Here is a 22,820-nt window from a genome sequence, read left to right as displayed (position 1 = left end):
AAGGGCGATTCCACCCAATTTTTCACCACCTCCGCATCTTTAATCGGCTCTAGGTTAAAAACTACAACACCTGGACTCTTCAAACCTGGACTGGATTATTCTGCTCTAATAACAGAATATTTTAATCCATGTTTGGGATTTGTGAAACCTTTAGGTGATTTGTGAAACTTCACTAAAGCTTAGATTACTATTCATACTTGTTACATGCAGACTTTTCAAATTCAATTTGAATTCAAAACCACTTTCTTAATGGGAAATTAAATGTTGGTGTAGCTCATTAATTCTTCAAAGAGTTCAAAGGTCAATGCCGCCCTGCCGGCCTGATGCGGCTCCAGCTCTCATGCAATTACACAACTTTGACCTTAAAACAGTCAGTTTCATCTAAATCCATCAAAATGATCAAATTTCAACAAAACTTTTAGTAATAAAGACTTTGATTATCTTGTCAAATAAATGCCTTTTGTAATCTAAATACATAAATATCCCACGCTGACCTGGATATTCAACATGAATAAAAGACCAAATACAGACTTTTATTTTTAATGTTTATTTGCTGATTAAAACATGAATTACAACTTTAATCACCTTCATCCAAAGTAGTTATTATAAAAACTAAAAATGTTTGATTAATAATCATCATTGCACACTTCAATATTTTAGTGATTTGAAGTCAAAAGTGCTGATCTTTATGTCGCCGCCGCCGCACATCAGATGTCCAACATGAAAACCAAACAAGAAACAACAACAATCCATCCAAAGACTGAAGAAAAACTACAAAAGGCCGAAAGCAGAATGAGAAAAAAAAATCATTTATTTGACCTCAAATGGCTTTTATTCTGTCTAAGTTTAGAAGAATTAAAACAAATGACCAGTTAAAGCTTGTATGTAATACAAATTGTAGCCACAAGAGGGGGAAGTGCTCCAGTTTTACATTTGTAAGAGTTAAAACTCTGCTTTAACTTTCTGAATTGAAAACTCAACTTGATAATAATTTTATAGATGTTAAAAACTGACATCAACCTACAAACGTCATGTTGGAGTTTCTGTAAATTTCAGCTTCAGAAGAAGAAAACGGCTCAGTAACAGCCACCAATCCCTGCTAAACCTTTACTGATCATTGAGACTAGAAATGAAATCAAATTCCTCCTGATTGTAGAGCTGACTGAAACATTGAAGCTCACTGTGAACCACTGCAGCCTCATTCTGCTCTCTGTTTTCCTCTGTGCATTATGGGATGTTTCAGATCTACAATGTGTTGAGCTCAGACAAGGTGAGAATCAAAAAGCTTCTTTCATTGAAGACCAACTATAAACTCTGATTAGTTTAGTGTTTCACTCACTTCCCTTCACCACATTTGATTAATACAAAGAAACGCTCAGCAGTAGAACCGCTATGTGTCAGAGATTTCCTCATAACACCCGGGTCTGGATCAGAACCGGTCCACAGACTGGATCTTCATGGAGTTTGAGGTCCTTCACCTGAAAAGACAACAGGAGCAAAGTTTGAACCAGACTTCACAAACTGCTGTGGTTCAACTGGACATCAGCTTTACATGATGATGAAAAGTTTTTCCCCTCGTATTTTAATAACTCAAACATTATGTGCAAAACTCAGGAAATCTTCCTTTAAAAAGCTCAACACCAACATTTTGTCACAAAAACAAACCCTGTAAAAAGTTCAAGCTTGGTCTCTCTTCCCATCCATCAGGAACTTTGTCCATTTCTATTTCTGTCTCCATTGATGTGACGACTATCAGAGTTTGAGGTTTTCATTTTCATAATCCTGCAACCGTGTCTAAAGATCCAGCTGTGTTACCGTAAACTAGACGACTAGTTACGACCCCTAGTGGAGAGTTCAAGCTACTGATCCACTGACCCCATCTGAGATAATCACTAAAGGATTAATGGGAAGGAACAATTATAAATGTGAATAACAATAATAATAATAATAAAATGTCAGAATAACAGACAGTCTTACCTAGGCAGTCCAAGCCATGCTGATGAAGGCAGCAGCTCCAGACTGGGACCGGACAGACCTGCGTCTCCGAGTTCCAGCACACGTCTAGAAGTGAAGGACAGACAAGTCTGCATTTCAATGACTGTCAAAGCTGAACTTTGTCTCTCATAGTGTGTTAGCGTCAAACATCCTGAGGTGAGTGAGATTCAGAGAAGCTGCACCTTGAAACAGGTGTTCTCCTGTTTGATGCAAACAGCTGGAGGCTGTGTGTGTTCTTCTGTGGTTTAGTTTGACCTTCCTAAGAAACGCACCCTGGAAAGTTTACTGACATGGCAACAATCAATCAGCCAAATCAAATTTTATTTGTAGAGCACCTTTCAGCAACAAGGCATTTCAAAGAACGTTACATCATAAAAACATAAAAATATAAAGTCAACAGCTTTACATTTTGCACATCAGATTATTGATCAATGTTTCATGATTATGTTTTGAAATCAGCTCTAACCAGCTGAGTTTTTAGTCTGGATTTAAAGGAACTCAGTGTTTCAGCTGTTCTGCAGTTTTCTGGTGGTTTGTTCCAGATTTTTGGTGCATAGAAGCTCAGAGAATCAAAGTCAAAGTTTCTGATTCTGTAAAGCTCTCAGGGTAACTTTACACCACAAATTTTACTCAAGTTAGAGAAGCAATAGTTCAACATATTTTTACTCAAGTAAAAGTAAAAAGTTTCCATCCAGGCGACTCAATTAAGAGCAGAAAAGCATTTGGTAAAAAGTAACTGATCAAAACATGAATCATATTTTAACAATTCATCATCAGATGCACCAAAATGCAAATTTATGTGGAAATTTTGGACCAAATTGAAAAACCTTTTTCTTTTGTAACATAGCTACAATTTGGGGAAGTAAAATGTCTCCAAATCAATTTCTGTCATGATAAAGTTTATGAAACTTTAACAAAGTTTTGTGAAAGTTTCCTCCATCTGGAGAATTTATGGTTAAAAGCTTGTTGTGGTGGTGATTTTGCAAATAGATGGTAATAATCTTGGGTTGTTTATCTACGTGGCTCTGTTGCTGTGAATGTTTCCTCTTTCCCCCTCAGAGAATTTGGTTTTCTGTGAGAAATGTCTCCATGGATGAGCAGAAGAGCGTCCAGCGGGTCTTACCCTCTACAGGAGGATGATGAAGGTGATGATGAAGGTGGCTCTCTGGTGACCGGAGCTGCTGGGCCGATTTGGCGTCTCCGTCCTACCTGGAGACGAGGAGGTGACGGTGATGATTGGCCAAACACCTGGGACAGGTATTTGCCCCGGGCTCATTCTGTTCAGTTATTTGTACTGATGGTAAGACAGAAACACCTGCAAAGGAATGTCACTGAACCAGAAAACTGAGCACAGCTGCAGCCATGTATTAAAACACCAGATGCTAATAACTCAGTGATTTCTCACAACATGACATTTGTTTTGGGCTTCAACTGTTTTTCCACCTTTCCTTCATGAAACCAGAGGACATTTACAGAGGATTGTCCAGTAATGGGTTATAAAACCAGTGAATCCTAAAAGGCATCATTGCCTCAAATTTACACCACAGATATGAGGAAGATGAGCTGAAGAATGAAGACAATAATAATAATAATTACACCTGGTAATTAACAGGTGTAACTCCAAGGAACAGCAGATGTGACTCACAGTTTGTTGTTTGGTAACATTTCAAACTGATGCTGAACTAAAATGACCTCAGTATGTTTTATAATGTCACTTCAGTTTCTCACTTATTAGCTCAAATGTTTCTTCTGCCCCAGTTTAGAATCCAGTCTCTACCAGGAACGGACTGGCATACGGGGCTAACTGGGGCCTTCCCAGTGGCCCCTCCGTTGGTCGGCCAAAAGGGCGCAGCAAGCAGCATCCCTGGTTTGCAGAGTCTCAAACTGCGTCATATCAAACTCCTTCCTGACCTCACTTCCGCCCAGTCAGGCAGATTTCAGCAGCGCAGTGGACCTGTAAACTGAGCGCAACAGAACCACCGGCTGACCATGAAGAGCAGAGATCAGAAAAACTGGTCTGATAGGTTTATTTTAATTCCTAACTTGCAAAGATTCAACCAGAGGCAGAATTTTCTTTTCTGCAGAAAAGGAGGGAAGATCCGAGACGCGGAAAGCCGCCGTCAAACACTGTCTGGGATCATCTCTGCCCGATCTTTGTCTGCATTTGGCTTTATTAGAAAATACAAGGAAGGAGGTTGGGGTTTTTCACATAGTCACACAAAGATTTTGACCAATGACCTTTTTCTACAGGGTGTTCTGGAACCTTCTGTGGACATGCCCTTACAAGGGCATGGGCTGACCACAACTAATCAATTACACATGTAGCTGATAACACAGGAATGTGCAAACTTCTCTAGCCTCCAGGCAAACATCCTAAAAATGGTTAATAGTATTTCACAGAAGAAAAGGAGTCAAGTAAACAACACACAAAATAATAATATGAAAACATAACCTTTCAAATAAACTCACAAGTAAATGAACTTAGATAATTTTTCTAACATTCCCTCCTGTTTTTCATATTATTATTTATGAAGTCTAACACAGACATCAAAAACACATTTCTTGCTGGCACATTTTCAATGTATGGTCACAACGTTAGACATCAGAGTTTCCCTCAGAGATGGAGGCAACAAGTTGATAGTGATACATAACATTTCCAACAGTTTTAGCTATCATTGATTTTAAACATGGAATAATGCAGGCAGTAAAAATACAAAACAAGAAAAGAATAATAAGAAGAACCATCATTAATTTCAACAGAAGATGCCACCATGGTCCATATATGAGCCAAGAAAAAACATCTCCTCGTGAGGGAACTGCATCCTGTGACATGGCCTGTTGCAGGTTTTTCAAGGCAGACATTGCTTCATCAAAATGGGTTTCATTAGCATCAGAAATATAAGTACAACATTCTCTAGTGTCATCTTCATCAGTGTCAGCATAATCAAACAATGGCTTAACTTAAAAAAGTAAATTTGGCTTTGTTATTTTCCATCAGGGGAATTACTTTAATCTTTTATCAAAGAACGCAGACTTTGAATGAGACCACATCCACAGGACACCAGAAAAACAGCTGCAAAACTGCAATGACAAAACAGAGATCAGATTTTCCAAAGGCATCATTCATTTGTGTATTCAACACAAATATCTTCAATTCACTCTGTGTCCGAGTGAATTCTCCACCGCTCGTTCCCACTGTGGCTGCTATCGTCGGAATAAATGTGAAACCGCTTCTCCAAGCAGTCGCACTCTTCTTCAGAGACAACAGCTTTTGTTGTAGAGTCCAGAGTCAGGTCTGGAGCTCTGAACTCTAGGCCAGTCTGTGTGTAGAAAGCCATGAGCAACTCATCATGCGAAACCTTATCTCCTGCTTGTCCAGTTTTACTAAGTTCTGCTCATTAAATGGTGGATTTGATCCATTCAATTTACGTTTCTATTATTATATACTACACCTCCAACAGATGGAAAACACCGAAACCCTGTAATCACCTGCTTCAAAAGACAAGGTTCTAAATTAATGTTTGCCCTGAATGTTAAGCATATGCAGATCTTCATTTTAAACTAATCTTGTAATATAAGACTGAACAAAAACAAAACAATAACAAAAGCTTAAAGACGTAGTTGTATAGCTTACATTTACCATCAAAACAATGAATATCAGTGTGATTAAACAGTCCAGTTTAAATTACTTTTATAGAACAAACTAGATTTTACTGGTAGTTTGTCTAAAACATTCTACATGCTTTCCTTAAACAAAGATTCAAAAGAGTTAGACCTGGGGTAATTATAATGTCAATGTATAACTTAACAAATCCAGACATTTTCAAAATACACCAATTTTTCTCTAGGCCTTTTACTGGTAGTAGAATTTAAAGTTTTATTCAAAGTCATTTTAAATGGATGTAAATCAAAACAAAAATCAAGTTTAGAAAAATCATTATAATCCCACATCTCAGACCCACCTGAGTACTTCTACTGATTAGTGATAACTTAATCAATAACAGATTCTTCACAACATTTCTTAAACATTCTTAATCCATTAATTTAGTGCTCTGAAAATGGCTAGCACAATAATATTTTTAATTTCTATAATTATTTCCCCAAGTTAATTAACCAAAATATGCTTCATTATCACTATAAATTTGTTATCTATTGGTTTCAAAATACTTTAGCCCATTGTCAGAACATCTTTAATGGAGAACAACTCAAATCCATTTAAAATAAGCATATATTTCACCAGACAATATCTTTCCTTTCACTTTTATGTTTAGTACAGATCAGACATGTTCTTCAAATATTTTGTTTAAGTAATATAAGTTTCAGTAATCTAATTAAGTAATATAAAAGGTAAACCCATAACATATTCTCCTCCCTGATGATGCATTACCTGCTAATGTATCATAATTTCTACTACTTTAAATAAAGATGTTGATGAAACAGGTTTATTATTTTACCTGAGAAATTCTACCCATATTCAATGCTGCCCTTTTCCCTAAAAGGTCAACTTTCAAAACAAACAGAATCATTTATTTCAGCATGATTTAAACCTTCAAGATGACTCTATTTTCCCAAAACACTTCACATTACAGTTTTAAAGCTCATTATTTCATTTTACTCTTATGATTTTCAAATAATTCATTTTACAAAGAATTTAAACTAACGTTTGACAAAGCATGTTTACCAATTTAGACTTGGTGTTTTGATGCTAAAAACTTACATTTAACATTTTCCACATTATTTCATTGCTCACTATGTATTTGCTTGCTTAAACAACCTGCACTAAAGAGAAAATGGTTCTCTGAATTTTAGGAAACTAAAACTACATCAAAATCCTGCCTTATGTGATGGTAAAGACTCTCTACATCTTCCTATAATCTACGGTGCCAAACAAAACCCTAAGATTTAAACAGCCAATCTCTATGTTCCTTAGGAAAAAAGGTTAATTAAATCCCTTTATTTTTTAGATTTCACACTTTATGTTTTAAGGTCACTACACTAGTCTGAGCAATCTCTATTGTCAGATCACAAAACAAATCTTTAACCCACCATATGAACTTTCCTTCACCTCTTGAGGGAATGATTTTATGGCAGGAAAGAGAGTCAATAAGGATTTCAGGAGGAACTCCTAATTCTTCTACTGCTTTATTAGGCTTTGGCACTTGAATCATCAGATATGTTTTGGTTTCATCTAATTTTAAAATTTGGGGTTGCTTTATACTTAAAAAAACATACTAGTGTTTTGTAAAGAGGCTTCACATGTTGGTTAGTTGAATCTAGTGGGGGTAGAAGTTACAGCACAGCTCTTCTTGTTCTCCCCTGCTGAGCTGCTGTGAGTTTGGGTTGCAACTCCTCCCTGGGCTTCATTATTCTCTTGTCTAAATAAACATACTTGTCGCTTTTTCCTGTTTTGTTCTATTTATTTTATTTTTTTCTTATTTTCTTATTTTATTTGCAGCCCTCTCTTTCTGTAGGCACTTTTCAATCATCTCTTATTACAGTTTAATATTGATTCTCTACAATAGTTCCACATGATCTTTTTTCATTAACCAATAACTTATTTCAAACTTAATGTTATCCTTCAACAACAAATCTTGTAAATTTTAGCAAACTTTCTGTATTTAATCAATTTCTATTTAACAAGAGAGTTACTTCTAATTTATCCTGTCTTAATTATCAATAAGTCCTGTAGATTTAATAATATTTATCTATCTTAAAGTTTTGGTCAGTTTAAAAAGACTGATTGTGAAACTATCTAGAATCAGCCGCATGCTGCAGTTTGTTGTTATCTGGGCAATTCCTCTTACAGTTAGGGCCTGTTTCTCTAAAGATCTTTTCTGTTTTTTTTTATCCTCAACTCATTAAAAAGGTCCCATTGTAGCTCATTGTATTTTATTCTATTTTTACTACTACCTTCTCAGCCTAGAAGGAATAATTAACAGTTTTATCTAATATTTTATTCTCAATTCTATATACATATTTTTTTTTTTATTTCTCTACCTAATCATTTATGTATTTATCTATTTATTTACTTTATTTTTCATTTAGTCATCTATTAATTTGCCAATACATCATTTCCACAATCCTCTGTGACCTCATTTTCTTGGCTTATTCTTTATTTATTTATATTTCATCCTGTAGTTCTACCAATTTATTTAGCCTTAGACCCATATTTTTACTTTCAATTTGTTCAGATGTTTTATTTTATCAGGATTCTATCTTTCAATGCCTTCCAATCTTTACACACTGCAGGTCACACTTACTGCTGTTGTTGCTTAATTTGAATAATTTAGTCCAGTTTAACACATAGGGTGTTCTAAAAACTGGAAACTTTGCACCATGAGACAGCACTAAAAAAATGCTCTGTAGGGTAATTTCTGCTTCTACTTGGTTGTTCCAAGTGAGAAATTCTTGCCTATGGCATCCACTTACAGAGGTGCTGTTCACATTCTCATTGTATTTATATGACATAAAATACCAAGTGGTATTTTATCTCCAATTACACACACTCTTTCACACCAACATGAATTGTAACACAAACAAAAAAACACAAAACACAAAACAACTGGTCAGATTTGTAGTCAGTCAAAATTTCATCAGTCACCAATTTTCAGTCTGTCCTCATTATTTTATCAAATTTTACTCTAATTTTTTATCAAATTTTACTGAAGCTTCAGGAATTTCCCAATGTTTTGTTAACATTTTTCATGTTTTAATTTAATTAATTTTAAACTTTAGTCTTCAGGAACCTGTTTTAAATACCGTGCACATTTATAAAGAGACATCTCAAACTTATGTTAGAATCTAACAACAACCAATAATTTCCTGTTTTCTGGTACCAGTTTTTTACTTAACCCTTATTTTAAAACCGAAACACCACGTTTTTTCTTTATTTTACTTTCAACACCCATCTACACCGTACTTCTTTTTCCATTTAGTCAGGTACTTTAAGTTTCCTGGCTCCATCTGACACATTAACTTCTCATCCCCTTTAAGACTTTTCTCCTTCCCGTGTGAAAAACCCATATTTTACAGTGTGTTCATCCCGTTCTTTACACACCTAGGGTGGACTCTACAGAACGGGGGATAGGAAGAGTAGGGTGGTGGCCAAGTTCTTGTTGTGGTAATTCTCGCTTGGACTAAATTCAATAAATGATTTGAGTGGAGAATTCTTGATGATCATCCCCAACAAGCCCACCACTCACCTTTCCCACTGTTTTTTAGGTATCACATTTATTGCCTTTCCCTACGTGTGTTTTTTATACTTTCCCTTTTTTTTTTTTTTTTCTTGATGTCAAACGGGGGACTTGAAAACCGCTTGTAACATCCCATTTACTTACTTGGTTGAATCCTGCTCTGTCTCGGTTTTGAGTCCCGTCAATCCACCGTTGGCAGAAGGAGGTTGACCTAAGACACTGGCCCAGCGAGGAAATTGCCCCCCGGGACTTTTCAGAATACTGCCGGCAGATTTCAGCGTCTTACTCCTTCCGTCAGCGGTGGGTATGTTGGGAATCCCTGAACGAGCCCCCAAATGATAGGTTTATTTTAATTCCTAACTTGCAAAGATTCAACCAGAGACACAATTTTCATTTCTGCAGAAAAGGAGGGAAGATCCGAGACGCGGAAAGCCGCCGTCAAACACTGTCTGGAATCAACTCTGCCCGATCTTTGTCTGCATTTCGCTTTATTAGAAAATACAAGGAAGGAGGTTGGGCTTTTTCATGTAGTCACACAAAGAATTTGACCAATGACCTTTTTCTACAGGGTGGTCTGGAACCTTCTGTGGACATGCCCTTACAAGGGCATGTGGCTGACCACAACTAATCAGTTACACATGTAGCTGATAACACAGGAATGTGCAAACTTCTCTAGCCTCCAGGCAAACATCCTAAAAATGGTTAATAGTATTTCACCGAAGAAAAGGAGTAAAGTAAACAACACAGAAAATAATATGAAAACATAACCTTTCAAATAAACTCACAAGTAAATGAACTTAGATGATTTTTCTAACTGGTCCGAACAGAAAACAGCCTCTGAGGCGATTATTACAAACTCAACGACGGTCATGAGACAGAAAAGCCTCGTCTGGCCGTCTGTTCCTGCCAGTGAGTCATGAATTAAATCTCCATATTTCTCTCTCCAGCAGAGAAGCCCGGTCTGCAGAACCAAGCTGAAGTTGGTTCCGATTCGAGAAATGACTAAAGGGCGATTCCACCCAATTTTTCACCACCTTCCGCATCTTTAATCGGCTCTAGGTTAAAAACTACAACACCTGGACTCTTCAAACCTGGACTGGATTATTCTGCTCTAATAACAGAATATTTTAATCCATGTTTGGGATTTGTGAAACCTTTAGGTGATTTGTGAAACTTCACTAAAGCTTAGATTACTATTCATACTTGTTACATGCAGGTTTTGCAAATTCAATTTGAATTCAAAACCACTTTATTAATGGGAAATGAAATGTTGGTGTAGCTCATTAATTCTTCAAAGAGTTCAAAGGTCAATGCGGCCCTGCCAGCCTGATGCGGCTCCAGCTCTCATGCAATTACACAACTTTGACCTTAAAACAGTCAGTTTCATCTAAATCCATCAAAATGATCAAATTTCAACAAAACTTTTAGTAATAAAGACTTTGATTATCTTGTCAAATAAATGCCTTTTGTAATCTAAATACATAAATATCCCACGCCGACCTGGATATTCAACATGAATAAAAGACCAAATACAGACTTTTATTTTTAATGTTTATTTGCTGATTAAAACATGAATTACAACTTTAATCACCTTCATCCAAAGTAGTTATTATAAAAATAAAAATGTTTGATTAATAATCATCATTGCACACTTTAATATTTTAGTGATTAGAAATCAAAAGTGCTGATCTTTATGTCGCCGCCGCACATCAGATGTCCAACATGAAAACCAAACAAGAAACAACAACAATCCATCCAAAGGCTGAAGAAAAACTACAAAAGGCCGAAAGCAGAATGGGAAAAAAAATCATTTATTTGACCTCAAATGGCTTTTATTCTGTCTAAGTTTAGAAGAATTAAAACAAATGACCAGTTAAAGCTTGTATGTAATACAAATTGTAGCCACAAGAGGGGGAAGTGCTCCAGTTTTACATTTGTAAGAGTTAAAACTCTGCTTTAACTTTCTGAATTGAAAACTTAACATGATAATAATTTTATAGATGTTAAAAACTGACATCAACCTACAAACGTCATGTTGGAGTTTCTGTAAATTTCAGCTTCAGAAGAAGAAAAACGGCTCAGTAACAGCCACCAATCCCTGCTAAACCTTTACTGATCATTGAGACTAGAAATGAAATCAAATTCCTCCTGATTGTAGAGCTGACTGAAACATTGAAGCTCACTGTGAACCACTGCAGCCTCATTCTGCTCTCTGTTTTCCTCTGTGCATTATGGGATGTTTCACATCTACAATGTGTTGAGCTCAGACAACGTGAGAATCAAAAAGCTTCTTTCATTGAAGACCAACTATAAACTCTGATTAGTTTAGTGTTTCACTCACTTCCCTTCACCACATTTGATTAATACAAAGAAACGCTCAGCAGTAGAACCGCTATGTGTCAGAGATTTCCTCATAACACCCGGGTCTGGATCAGAACCGGTCCACAGACTGGATCTTCATGGAGTTTGAGGTCCTTCACCTGAAAAGACAACAGGAGCAAAGTTTGAACCAGACTTCACAAACTGCTGTGGTTCAACTGGACATCAGCTTTACAAGATGATGAAAAGTTTTTCCCCCTCATATTTTAATAACTCAAACATTATGTGCAAAACTCAGGAAATCTTCCTTTAAAAAGCTTAACACCAACATTTTGTCACAAAAACAAACCCTGTAAAAAGTTCAAGCTTGGTCTCTCTTCCCATCCATCAGGAACTTTGTCCATTTCTATTTCTGTCTCCATTGATGTGACGACTATCAGAGTTTGAGGTTTTCATTTTCATGGTCCTGCAACCGTGTCTAAAGATCCAGCGGTGTTACCGTAAACTAGACGACTAGTTACGACCCCTAGTGGAGAGTTCAAGCTACTGATCCACTGACCCCATCTGAGATAATCACTAAAGGATTAATGGGAAGGAACAATTATAAATGTGAATAATATAATAATAATAATAATATATAATAATAATAATAATAATAGTCAGAATAACAGACAGTCTTACCTAGGCAGTCCAAGCCATGCTGATGAAGGCAGCAGCTCCAGACTGGGACCGGACAGATCTGCGTCTCCGAGTTCCACCACACGTCTAGAAGTGAAGGACAGACAAGTCTACATTTCAATGACTGTCAAAGCTGAACTTTGTCTCTCATAGTGTGTTAGCGTCAAACATCCTGAGGTGAGTGAGATTCAGAGAAGCTGCACCTTGACGCAGGTGTTCTCCTGTTTGATGCAGAGCTGCAGTTTGCAGTGCAGGTAGACCTCAGCTGAGCTCCCAATGAACTGGAACATGTTGAAGGAGAAGGAGTTGGAGGTTCCCTTTCCGTTTGCCTCCACGCTCACCGTCTGGTCCTCAGGGTTTGGACAACTGCTCACAAGCGTCAAATCAAACGTTGGTGGTCGGATCAGAGAGGTTAGAAAGGTCACAGAGGCTGAATATGGGCAGCGGTCTCACCCGTTCTTGATCAGGTAATGTTTACGGCTAGCGTTGGCCGATTCCTTGTCCGTCGCCCAGCAGGAGTCCATCACCAAGGCAACCAGGCTTTCATTCAGGCCGTTGGCGTCCAGCTCCACCCAGATCTTCTGGTTCAGGCGAACTTTGGTGTTTGAGGCCACAGCTTGAGTTCGGTGGGCGTCGGTGTAGGCCTTCATGGTCAGAGAGTAATTCCAAAGTCCGGATGAGATGAACTGAACCACAGAGCTGCAGAGGACACACACAGCTGGCAGGAGTCTGCTTCTACTTCTGACTGCTCAAAGATTTTACTTTGCTTTCTGCATCCAGCAGGTTTGTACTGTCATATGGAGATGCTAGCTGTGGTCGTCTCCTTGGTGTTTCAGTTTTTACGTCAGCTTAACCGGAGCTTCTTTTCTTTCTAGTAGGTTTTGTTATGTCTTGGTTTTCTGCACCCTGTTTTGCCTCCCATTATTTCCCCTCTGCTTCCTGCTTGTTCACAGGCCACATCCAATCACTGCCCTCGTCAACAGACGCTGTGGGCCGTCACGATGTTGCTATGACGACGGGTTCATCTCGTAGGGGAACCAAACTGCATTCAGCTCAATTTTACGCTACAGACACGTTGATGAAGGAACGACCCAAGTTACAGGAGTCTAAAAGCTTCCAACTCTTCAAAGTTATGTTTTCTATGCAACATATATCTATGATAGGACAACGTAGCTACATCTAGTATTTCATAGAGTGTTTAAGCTTTTGGCCAAATCTGTAAAATCACTTTGACCTGAATCATAAAGAGAAAGGATTGGACTCTGTTATATCAATCTATTCCTACAGAAACTGACCAAACTATTCTGTAATGTTTTACTGAATCTTTTTCACCTGATTCTGAAACTAAAACCACAAGTTTACCTGATGGGATCAACACCCACCTGTCTTTGATCCTGAAAGCCACCGTCTGTATGTCCGGCTGGGTCTCAACGCAGGAAAACCCGATGTAGACCTGGTCTTGGCGAGTGATTCCTCCAGAGGAGAGGTTCTGTGTCATGATGGTGTTCTTGTAGATGGTTTGGCTGTTGTGGGTCTGCAAACAGAAACATTAACTCCGTACCAAAAGCTGACCTGTGAAAGTTGCCTCCACATCAAGGTCCCGAAGCAGAGCGCGAACCCACCGTGACCTCAGTCCCACAGAGGTCGGTGCTGTTGAAGCTGAAGGTCACCATGTGGGTCTGCTGGTCCATCTGACCTCTGCAGGTCGGATCTTTGAGCTGTAAGTCAGAGTAGTCGATGCCTTTGTCCTCCAGGAGACACCCGACCAGAGAGAGAGAAGTAGAGCTCTGCCTGCAGACCGGCGATCACCTGGAGGTTACAGCGTTGGTGAGGAGAGGCAGTCAGAGGGTTTCCTCCAAACATTAAGGCCTGTTCTCAGGTCACAGCTGTCCTACCCAAAGAGTTCGTCTGTCTGTACTTGGAGGCAAAAATGGCCCGACAGAAGCAGCGAGTTTCTCCTCCAGCTGTCTTCTCTCCACAGAACTCGTGATCGCTGCAGGTCCTGTCCTGACAGACGGCCCCAGGGGGCGCTGCAGAGCAGATGCATTACTGTGAAAAGCAGCAGCAGCAGCAGATTCATGGAGCAGACGGAGGGCAGCAGGTCTTACAGCACTGAGCCTTGGACCTCCAGTCCTCCGGTGCGGCGCTGCTCTGCAGGCTGCAGGCTCTGGCGTAGGCCTCCAGGAACCGACAGCTGAGGCCATCCAGATCCGGATAGCGGCACAAAGTGTCTGTGCAGGCGGCCATGTAGGGCTCTGGGTCCACGCCGCAGGAGGAGAAGGGCGCCTCCTTCAGGAGGCTACAGCTGCTCCACATGGAGACAATCAATGATCAATAAACGGATTCGTCTCCCATCACAACTGACGTCACGAGGCATCAAACACCATGAAACATGAAGTTTCCCCCAGAGATCAGAGAGAAACTCAGACTAAAGGTTCTGGATCAATGTGCTCACCGTTCAGCCATCTTGGTGCAGCTGGTGGTTGTGTCAGTAGCGTCGGTGTACTGCGCCTCACAGCTAGGGGGACACACAACAAGGTCAGGACCGATTCCTGAGTTTACCTGCAGTCCGTCCGTCCAGCAGCGGTCGGTCGGTAAGGAGGTCTGACCTGGTGGAGCCGTCCTCAGAGAGCCGCTCTTCACTCAGAGACCTGCTGGCGTTTCCACACAGACCCTGCAGAGGCAGTCCATAAGAACCTGGACGGGTTCAGGACGCAGCGAGAGACAATCAGCATCAGACTGCAGGACAGCAGCGATCCTCAGGATCCAAACTCATCTGATGCTCTGTACCTTTCAGGTGGATCTGAGCCGTGGAGCCGTCAAAGAAGACAGAAGCAGAGAAGTCGGACAGGGACGCCTGGACAGTGACTCCAGTTTGGTCCTTGGAGAGGTTCACACCGTGACCCGTCTGAACCGAGCCGCTGAGGGTCAGCGGCGAGCCGTTCAGCTGCGACCCACAGAGACACAGCGGACTGTCAGAACTCAGAGGCTGAGCCACAGAAACCTGGAGGTCTGTCTGAGAAAAGGAGCTACAGGCGAGTCTGGAGGGGCTTCGGAAGGTGGCGCCCCCTGCTGGTGAAGCAGCAGAGAGACGCTGCTTCACCTACAAACTTCAGACTACAGCGGACCTGTGACTCAGCAGCTCTGAAAAGGTTCTGTAGCATGAGGAAAGCTTTAAACACACACACAGAATGACTGAAACAAATTATGAACCAACTGAAAAAGTTCAACTAAAACTGAATCTGACTTTTGTTTTCAGCTAAAACTCAGAAAATATTTTTTATAAGTTGTCTTTAGGATCAAAGCTGATAGAAAAAAAAGTTCAAAACTGTTTCAGTTCTTTTGGGTTCAGGAGATAAGAAACCACAAAAACTATAAAGTCTAAGATTTTTTTAATCAAAACTTTTAAATTAGGAAATTTAATCATCAAATTCATTGCTAGTGTTTTTCCTGTTGTGAACATTTAAAATGATTTTGTTTTAACTTCATGTCAGTCTCTTATAAGTATCAGTTTGCTCTTTAGCAGCAGAAAAAGTTGCATTTGTTTCATAAATCCAGAGGTTCCTGGGCTGGGCCCCCAGAACCCCAGGATCCAGATTACGGCCCTGCTGGAAGCCATGAAGCGTCTGCAGCGGCTCACCAGAACTCTGCCTCCTTGTTTCAGCTGGATGTCAACGGCCGATGTGAACCCGTTCAGTCGCAGCGTCACGCCGTCCAGGAAGCTCACGTCTTTACGGCGCCGCTCCTGGAAGTGGGCCAGAACCTGGAAGTCTGGGCCTGATGGGATCCTCAGCAGAGAGTACCAGCACCGGTCCTTCACAGAGTTCTGCTGGCCCTGGAAGTCCACCACAGCCGGACCCGTCACCGTGCAGACGGAGCCCAACGAGGAGGCAGAGGAGCAGCTGGTGGAGGCAGAAACAAACATCAAGACCTGTTGCTGGGGGCCACAGCCACCAGGGGGCGCTCTACTCCTCCAGCTCTCTGGATCAGTAGTCAGTATGTTACTGAGGTCTGACTGATGTGAAGGACTCAGATTTAGACCAACTGCTGTGCAGAAAGATTCATTTCAGCCTCACTGATCTCTGATCTGTTCTCCACCGCTGCTCACTTCCTGCTGCTCCTTCACAATAAAAGCTCATTTATCACTTCATGCTTCTCCTTCACAATAAAACCTCATTTATCACTTCATGCTTCTCCTTCACAATAAAAGCTCATTTATCACTTCGTGCTTCTCCTTCACAATAAAAGCTCATTTAACACTTCCTGCTGCTCCTTGAAAGTTAATGCTTGCTGTGAAAAAGACCACAGCTCCAGTGAAATTTAACTTCATGAGTCAAATTTGAAAACACATTTTTCTCTTTCCCACTTTTCAAATACAAAATCAATCAATCAATTTTATTTATAAAGCACCCTTCAAAGTGCTGTTTTTAGTAGCAGGACTTTGAGCGTGTAAATAAGTAAAAATGACCATATTTACACGCCGTTGCCTTGACAACGCTCCGTGGGCCCACAGCTGGTTTTCTGGAGGACTGCAGACTGAGAACAGGTGAGAGTCCTGCAGGTTATTGGATCAGAGCTGACAACGTCTCCAGGTCTGAACAGAACGCCTGAGAAACGAAGGAAGAGACAGAAAACTCAGAAACTCAGTTTATCTGAGGAAAAACTGTTTCACTGAATCTCAAAGTTCAGGTTTGGATTCAGAGGTTCACTGACCTGATGACCTGCAGCCGCTCAGATCTGCGTAGGCTTGCTGGTTTGCAACACTCGGAGGGAAAACTTTGTTTCCATCCACCAGAAAATCAGTGAACTGCAGAACAACAGAGTCAGAACCACAGAGACTCAACACAGAATAAAAACTGATTTCATTAAAAATGTCTTGATAAAAACTCATTTCTTTCTTTGAGCCAAAACTTTGTTTTACTCAGCTGATTTTTACTCTAAAGAGCGAAACAGACATTTTTCCTGTCTCATGTTTCTATATGTTTTTTGTCTCATGTTTCTATGTTTTTCATGGTGTCCATTGTAATGGACATCTTGACTAAATGAACGTAGAACGTCATGAAAACTTCTATACTTTCCCCGCAGAGCTTCATGCAATAACTCATGGTCTCAACCTTTTAAACTGGATTTTGCTGTTTTGTTTATCAGTGTGCATGTCTGAATAGAGAATAAATAATATAAAATATAGCTTTGACTTTAGTGATGGCCATTGAACTTTCAGATGTATTGACATGCTATTATTTGTAGTGATGTAAACATATAACAATAGATTACACAGTTATCAAACTGCTGGCTATTTCCATGTAACCTTTATTTTTTATGAACACCTTGAAGCAGTTTCAGTTTGGATTTTACATTTCTTACAGCAGAAATGTGTTTTTCTGTGCATTATGGCGTCTTGCATCCAGTCGGCTCTGACTTTTTTCTCAGATTTTTGTGTTTACAGACTGATAATTTGATCTAGCAGGACAACAACACCCACTGATTCACTGTGAAGCTGAACTTCTCTGGATGAGACACTGAAAAACTGGGAATGCTTTACTTCTCAATTTACCATCTAATTCCTGTGGCTTATTTTCCTCATCCAATCACTGGATCAGAAATTTCTTGATGTACCGTCAGTTCAAGAAGGTTTGACAGTTTTTACTCCATCATTGAGAAAATAACAGAAAATCATTATGAAATCACAAACTGGCTATGAAATGTTCAGACATGCTTCTTTCTTTGCACAGTAACACTGAATAATTAGGCGCTGTACAGCCAACACAAAGTCCTGATGTCCATTGGGATGGACATTCAACTTTAAAAAAAGTCCTACGATTTAATGAGAGGAAAAATGTTCAAAATACTTTCAAATACTATTACTGGAAATACTTAAAAATAACAGAGAAAACTTTTCTGTGCTGCTATGAACATAAAGAATATTTTTGAAGTAAAACAGAAGCTTCCTCCTCCCCGTCTGTTTTCAGTCACATGCTCGTCTGGATGACTGAAACTCACTAGTATCAACTTAAGGGTCTAAACTTTATTGTTTTTGCTTAATAATAAACCAAACTATAACAAGCATCATGTAAATAACCAATTCCCTAATATTTTTATTAGTTTAATCCCAGAAAAACATCATGTCCACGCCAGTGGACGTGGAGTCTAAAGGATGTCTTGATAAAAACTGAATATAATCAGGAAAATCTTCAGGTAGATGTTTAGATCTGACAATATTTAATTATTAACTCAAAGCTTTTCCTGTATTTTGTAAAAGATGTAAAGACTTACCACTGGTTGGTCTACATTCATAAAAGCACTTTGTGATCCAAAGTTTACTAGAAGAAAAGTGTACTAAAAAAAATACAAAAAAACAGTCAGCAGGTTTGATCCAGTCAAAAGGTTTTCACAAAAAGTCTTAGCATGAAACATAATTACATACTATAGGCGATATAAACAATGAATAAAATATAAGAACTAAACGTAAACAGCTCATACAGTTCTATCAGTTCATTCATATTCTTCCATCAATGTTTTGTGTTTAAGTCTTTTCTAAAACCAGAAAACAGATTTAAATCACTGAACAGAACTTACTGCAGAGTTCATAAAGAACATGTAGCACTCCCCAGTGTTCTTAATGCTTGGCAGATTCTGGACGATGTTTTGCAGTTCAACATAGTCAGGCACACTTTGAAGATAAAACTGTGTGTTGTCTGTTTGAGGCGCCACCAAGCAGTCTCCTCTGCCCTGAGGCTCATAAAAGCCGGTGAAACAGAGAACAAAGTTGTCACTGGTGAAGTTCAGCTGAAAAAACAGAAACACAACAAGTCAAAGAAAAACCGACCCACAAAGATTCATCAAGAAGAGAAAAGAGTCTGGAAGTCCTGAGGAATAAAACTCTACAGATCAGTTTCTGATTAAATGAGCAGAAATCCTCTGGACTCCTACTTCCTGTGTTTGCTTCAAAATAAAAGCAGGCAGACTCAGAGCTCTGAAGCTGCAGAGATCATCATCATCATCAACATCACCATCATCATCATCATCATCATCATCATCATCATCATCAGCAACATCATCATCATCATCAGCACATCATCACATCATCATCATCATCATCATCATCATCATCATCATCAGCAACATCATCATCATCATCAACATCATCATCATCACCATCACCATCATCATCACCATCATCATCATCATCATCATCATGCGTCTGACTAAGCAATAATTAGTAGAGGTTCATCCAGTCATTTTACTCACATAAAGTTGTTCGTATTTCTGTCCAAAGTACGTGATGGGGCATGAGCTGATGTCCACCTCTGTGTTACTAGCAAATACTGCAAGCTGGTCAGCAGCTCCTGAAACACAGAGACACATGAGATGAGAACCAGAGTCTGGCAGCAACATGACAATCTGTAGATGAATAAACCAGCATCAGTTGGTCTGTTTGGAGACCAAGATGGCAGCAGGAGCTCCGTTCCTCCATCTTCACTGACTCAGCAGAAACTGCTTCTAACTGCAGGAACTCACCTGGCAGCAACATGGCAGCAGAGAGGAAGAGGAGCAGGAGGCAGAGCATGTTGGAGGCGACCAATCAGAGAGCTGGAAAACAGAACATCACATGAAACATAAATCAGTTTTTACTTTCTGCTAAGTTTATTGTTGAAGTTTGAATGTCTCGTTTTATTTCAGTCATGAATGAATTCCTTTGAGGCAGAATCTGTTGCTGGTTTGTCTTCCTTGGAGGTGAGGAAGCCACCTGGGGCCACAGGGACACCTGCAGGGGCCACAAATGTCCTCTGTACAAACACAGGCTGTAAAGTTACTGACAACAAGGCAGATGAATCAGCAGCAGGACCTAAATGATGATATTTGTTTCAGATTTCTCCCAGAAATCTGAAGTCCTGATGTTAAACCAAAACTTAAAGTGGATTAATGGCAATATCTGGCAACTTCCAACTCTTTCTGATCTGTTGCCAGATTCTGAGGCTTCAAAATGATCCGGTCCTGGTTTTGATCTGTAGTGAGTCTGGTTGATCCAAACAGCAGCGCTGGTAGTGAGCTGAATCATGTCACCTCACAAAACTGCTTGTGTAACAAAGAGCCTGACACCAAACAGACGAAGCAGCTAAACTCTGGTTGGAACGACGTCCAACAGGAAGCAGCTGGCATTCAGTGCTCAGCCTGATGCCAACACAAACAGCTGGAGGCTGTGTGTGTTCTTCTGTGGTTTAGTTTGACCTTCCTAAGAAACGCACCCTGGAAAGTTTCCTGACATGGCAACAATCAATCAGCCAAATCAAATGTTATTTGTAGAGCACCTTTCAGCAACAAGGCATTTCAAAGAACGTTACATCATAAAAACATAAAAATATAAAGTCAACAGCTTTACATTTTGCACATCAGATTATTGATCAATGTTTCATGATTATGTTTCCAAATCAGCTCTAACCAGCTGAGTTTTTAGTCTGGATTTAAAGGAACTCAGTGTTTCAGCTGTTCTGCAGTTTTCTGGTGGTTTGTTCCAGATTTGTGGTGCATAGACGCTCAGAGAATCAAAGTCAAAGTTTCTGATTCTGTAAAGCTCTCAGGGTAACTTTACACCACAAATTTTATTCAAGTTAGAGAAGCAATAGTTCAACATATTTTGACTCAAGTAAAAGTAAAAAGTTTCCGTCCAGGAAACGACTCAATTAAGAGCAGAAAAGCATTTGGTAAAAAGTAACTGATCAAAACATGAATCATATTTTAACAATTCATCATCAGATGCACCAAAATGCAAATTTATGTGGAGATTTTGGACCAAATTGAAAAAAACCTTTTTTTGTAACATAGCTACAATTTGGGGAAGTAAAATTTCTCCAAATCAATTTCTGTCAACATAAAGTTTATGAAACGTTAACAAAGTTTTTGTGAAACTATCCTCCATCTGGAGAATTTATGGTTAAAAGCTTGTTGTGGTGGTGATTTTGCAAATAGATGGTAATAATCTTCGGTTGTTTTTCTACGTGGCTCTGTTGCTGTGAATGTTTCCTCTTTCCCCCTCAGAGAATTTGGTTTTCTGTGAGAAATGTCTCCATGGATGAGCAGAAGAGCGTCCAGCGGGTCTTACCCTCTACAGGAGGATGATGAAGGTGATGATGAAGGTAGCTCTCTGGTGACCGGAGCTGCTGGGCCGATTTGGCGTCTCCGTCCTACCTGGAGACGAGGAGGTGACGGTGATGATTGGCCAAACACCTGGGACAGGTATTTGCCCCGGGCTCATTCTGTTCAGTTATTTGTACTGATGGTAAGACAGAAACACCTGCAAAGGAATGTCACTGAACCAGAAAACTGAGCACAGCTGCAGCCATGTATTAAAACACCAGATGCTAATAACTCAGTGATTTCTCACAACATGACATTTGTTTTGGGCTTCAACTGATTTTCCACCTTTCCTTCATGAAACCAGAGGACATTTACAGAGGATTGTCCAGTAATGGGTTATAAAACCAGTGAATCCTAAAAGGCATCATTGCCTCAAATTTACACCACAGATATGAGGAAGATGAGCTGAAGAATGAAGACAATAATAATAATAATTACACCTGGTAATTAACAGGTGGAGCTCCAAGGAACAGCAGATGTGACTCACAGTTTGTTGTTTGGTAACATTTCAAACTGATGCTGAACTAAAATGACCTCAGTATGTTTTATAATGTCACTTCAGTTTCTCAGTTATTAGCTCAAATGTTTCTTCTGCCCCAGTTTAGAATCCAGTCTCTACCAGGAACGGACTGGCATACGGGGCTAACTGGGGCCTTCCCAGTGGCCCCTCCGTTGGTCGGCCAAAAGGGCGCAGCAAGCAGCATCCTTGGTTTGCAGAGTCTCAAACTGCGTCATATCAAACTCCTTCCTGACCTCACTTCCGCCCAGTCAGGCAGATTTCAGCAGCGCAGTGGACCTGTAAACTGAGCGCAACAGAACCGCCGGCTGACCATGAAGAGCAGAGATCAGAAAAACAGGTCCGAACAGAAAACAGCCTCTGAGGCGATTATTACAAACTCAACGACGGTCATGAGACAGAAAAGCCTCGTCTGGCCGTCTGTTCCTGCCAGTGAGTCATGAATTAAATCTCCATATTTCTCTCTCCAGCACAGAAGCCCGGTCTGCAGAACCAAGCTGGAGTTGGTTCCGATTGGGAAAAGACTAAAGGGCGATTCCACCCAATTTTTCACCACCTTCCGCATCTTTAATCGGCTCTAGGTTAAAAACTACAACACCTGGACTCTTCAAACCTGGACTGGATTATTCTGCTCTAATAACAGAATATTTTAATCCATGTTTGGGATTTGTGAAACCTTTAGGTGATTTGTGAAACTTCACTAAAGCTTAGATTACTATTCATACTTGTTACATGCAGGCTTTTCAAATTCAATTTGAATTCAAAACCACTTTATTAATGGGAAATGAAATGTTGGTGTAGCTCATTAATTCTTCAAAGAGTTCAAAGGTCAATGCCGCCCTGCCGGCCTGATGCGGCTCCAGCTCTCATGCAATTACACAACTTTGACCTTAAAACAGTCAGTTTCATCTAAATCCATCAAAATGATCAAATTTCAACAAAACCTTTAGTAATAAAGACTTTGATTATCTTGTCAAATAAAT

The 22,820-nt window shown here is 39.8% G+C and overlaps 1 protein-coding gene across 1 annotated transcript; it reads right to left on the bottom strand.

Annotated features, from left to right (window-relative positions):
• Nucleotides 1-10,725: 10,725 nt before the first annotated feature.
• Nucleotides 10,726-21,377, bottom strand: LOC116733293 (alpha-tectorin-like). Its single transcript, XM_032584092.1, has 19 exons — nt 21,286-21,377; nt 19,704-19,775; nt 19,434-19,531; nt 18,762-18,971; nt 18,459-18,521; nt 16,899-16,992; nt 16,663-16,792; nt 15,826-16,087; nt 14,976-15,132; nt 14,795-14,882; nt 14,641-14,703; nt 14,294-14,490; nt 14,072-14,215; nt 13,808-13,986; nt 13,568-13,719; nt 12,639-12,884; nt 12,389-12,551; nt 12,189-12,272; nt 10,726-11,668 (listed from the first exon to the last, which is right to left on the bottom strand). The coding sequence occupies exons 2-18, from the start codon at nt 19,750-19,752 to the stop codon at nt 12,189-12,191; spliced, it is 2,379 nt and encodes a 792-aa protein (XP_032439983.1). The 5' UTR covers nt 19,753-19,775; nt 21,286-21,377; the 3' UTR covers nt 10,726-11,668.
• Nucleotides 21,378-22,820: the final 1,443 nt, after the last annotated feature.

Source organism: Xiphophorus hellerii, chromosome 14 (genome assembly GCF_003331165.1).
Source record: "Xiphophorus hellerii strain 12219 chromosome 14, Xiphophorus_hellerii-4.1, whole genome shotgun sequence".
Taxonomy (NCBI): Eukaryota; Metazoa; Chordata; class Actinopteri; order Cyprinodontiformes; family Poeciliidae; genus Xiphophorus; species Xiphophorus hellerii.
The sequence above is the reverse complement of the archived record's forward strand: the minus strand, read 5'-3'. Positions and strand labels throughout refer to the sequence as shown.

Coding starts and splice junctions, on each gene's coding strand:
- LOC116733293 (XM_032584092.1), bottom strand. CDS start 19,752: ATGCTCTGCCTCCTGCTCCTCTTCCTCTCTGCTGCCATGTTGCTGCCA. Junction 18,522..18,761: donor TGTTCTTTATGAACTCTGCA/GTAAGTTCTGTT, acceptor TATTTTTTTTAG/TACACTTTTCTTCTAGTAAA. Junction 16,793..16,898: donor GAGCGGCTGCAGGTCATCAG/GTCAGTGAACCT, acceptor TTCGTTTCTCAG/GCGTTCTGTTCAGACCTGGA.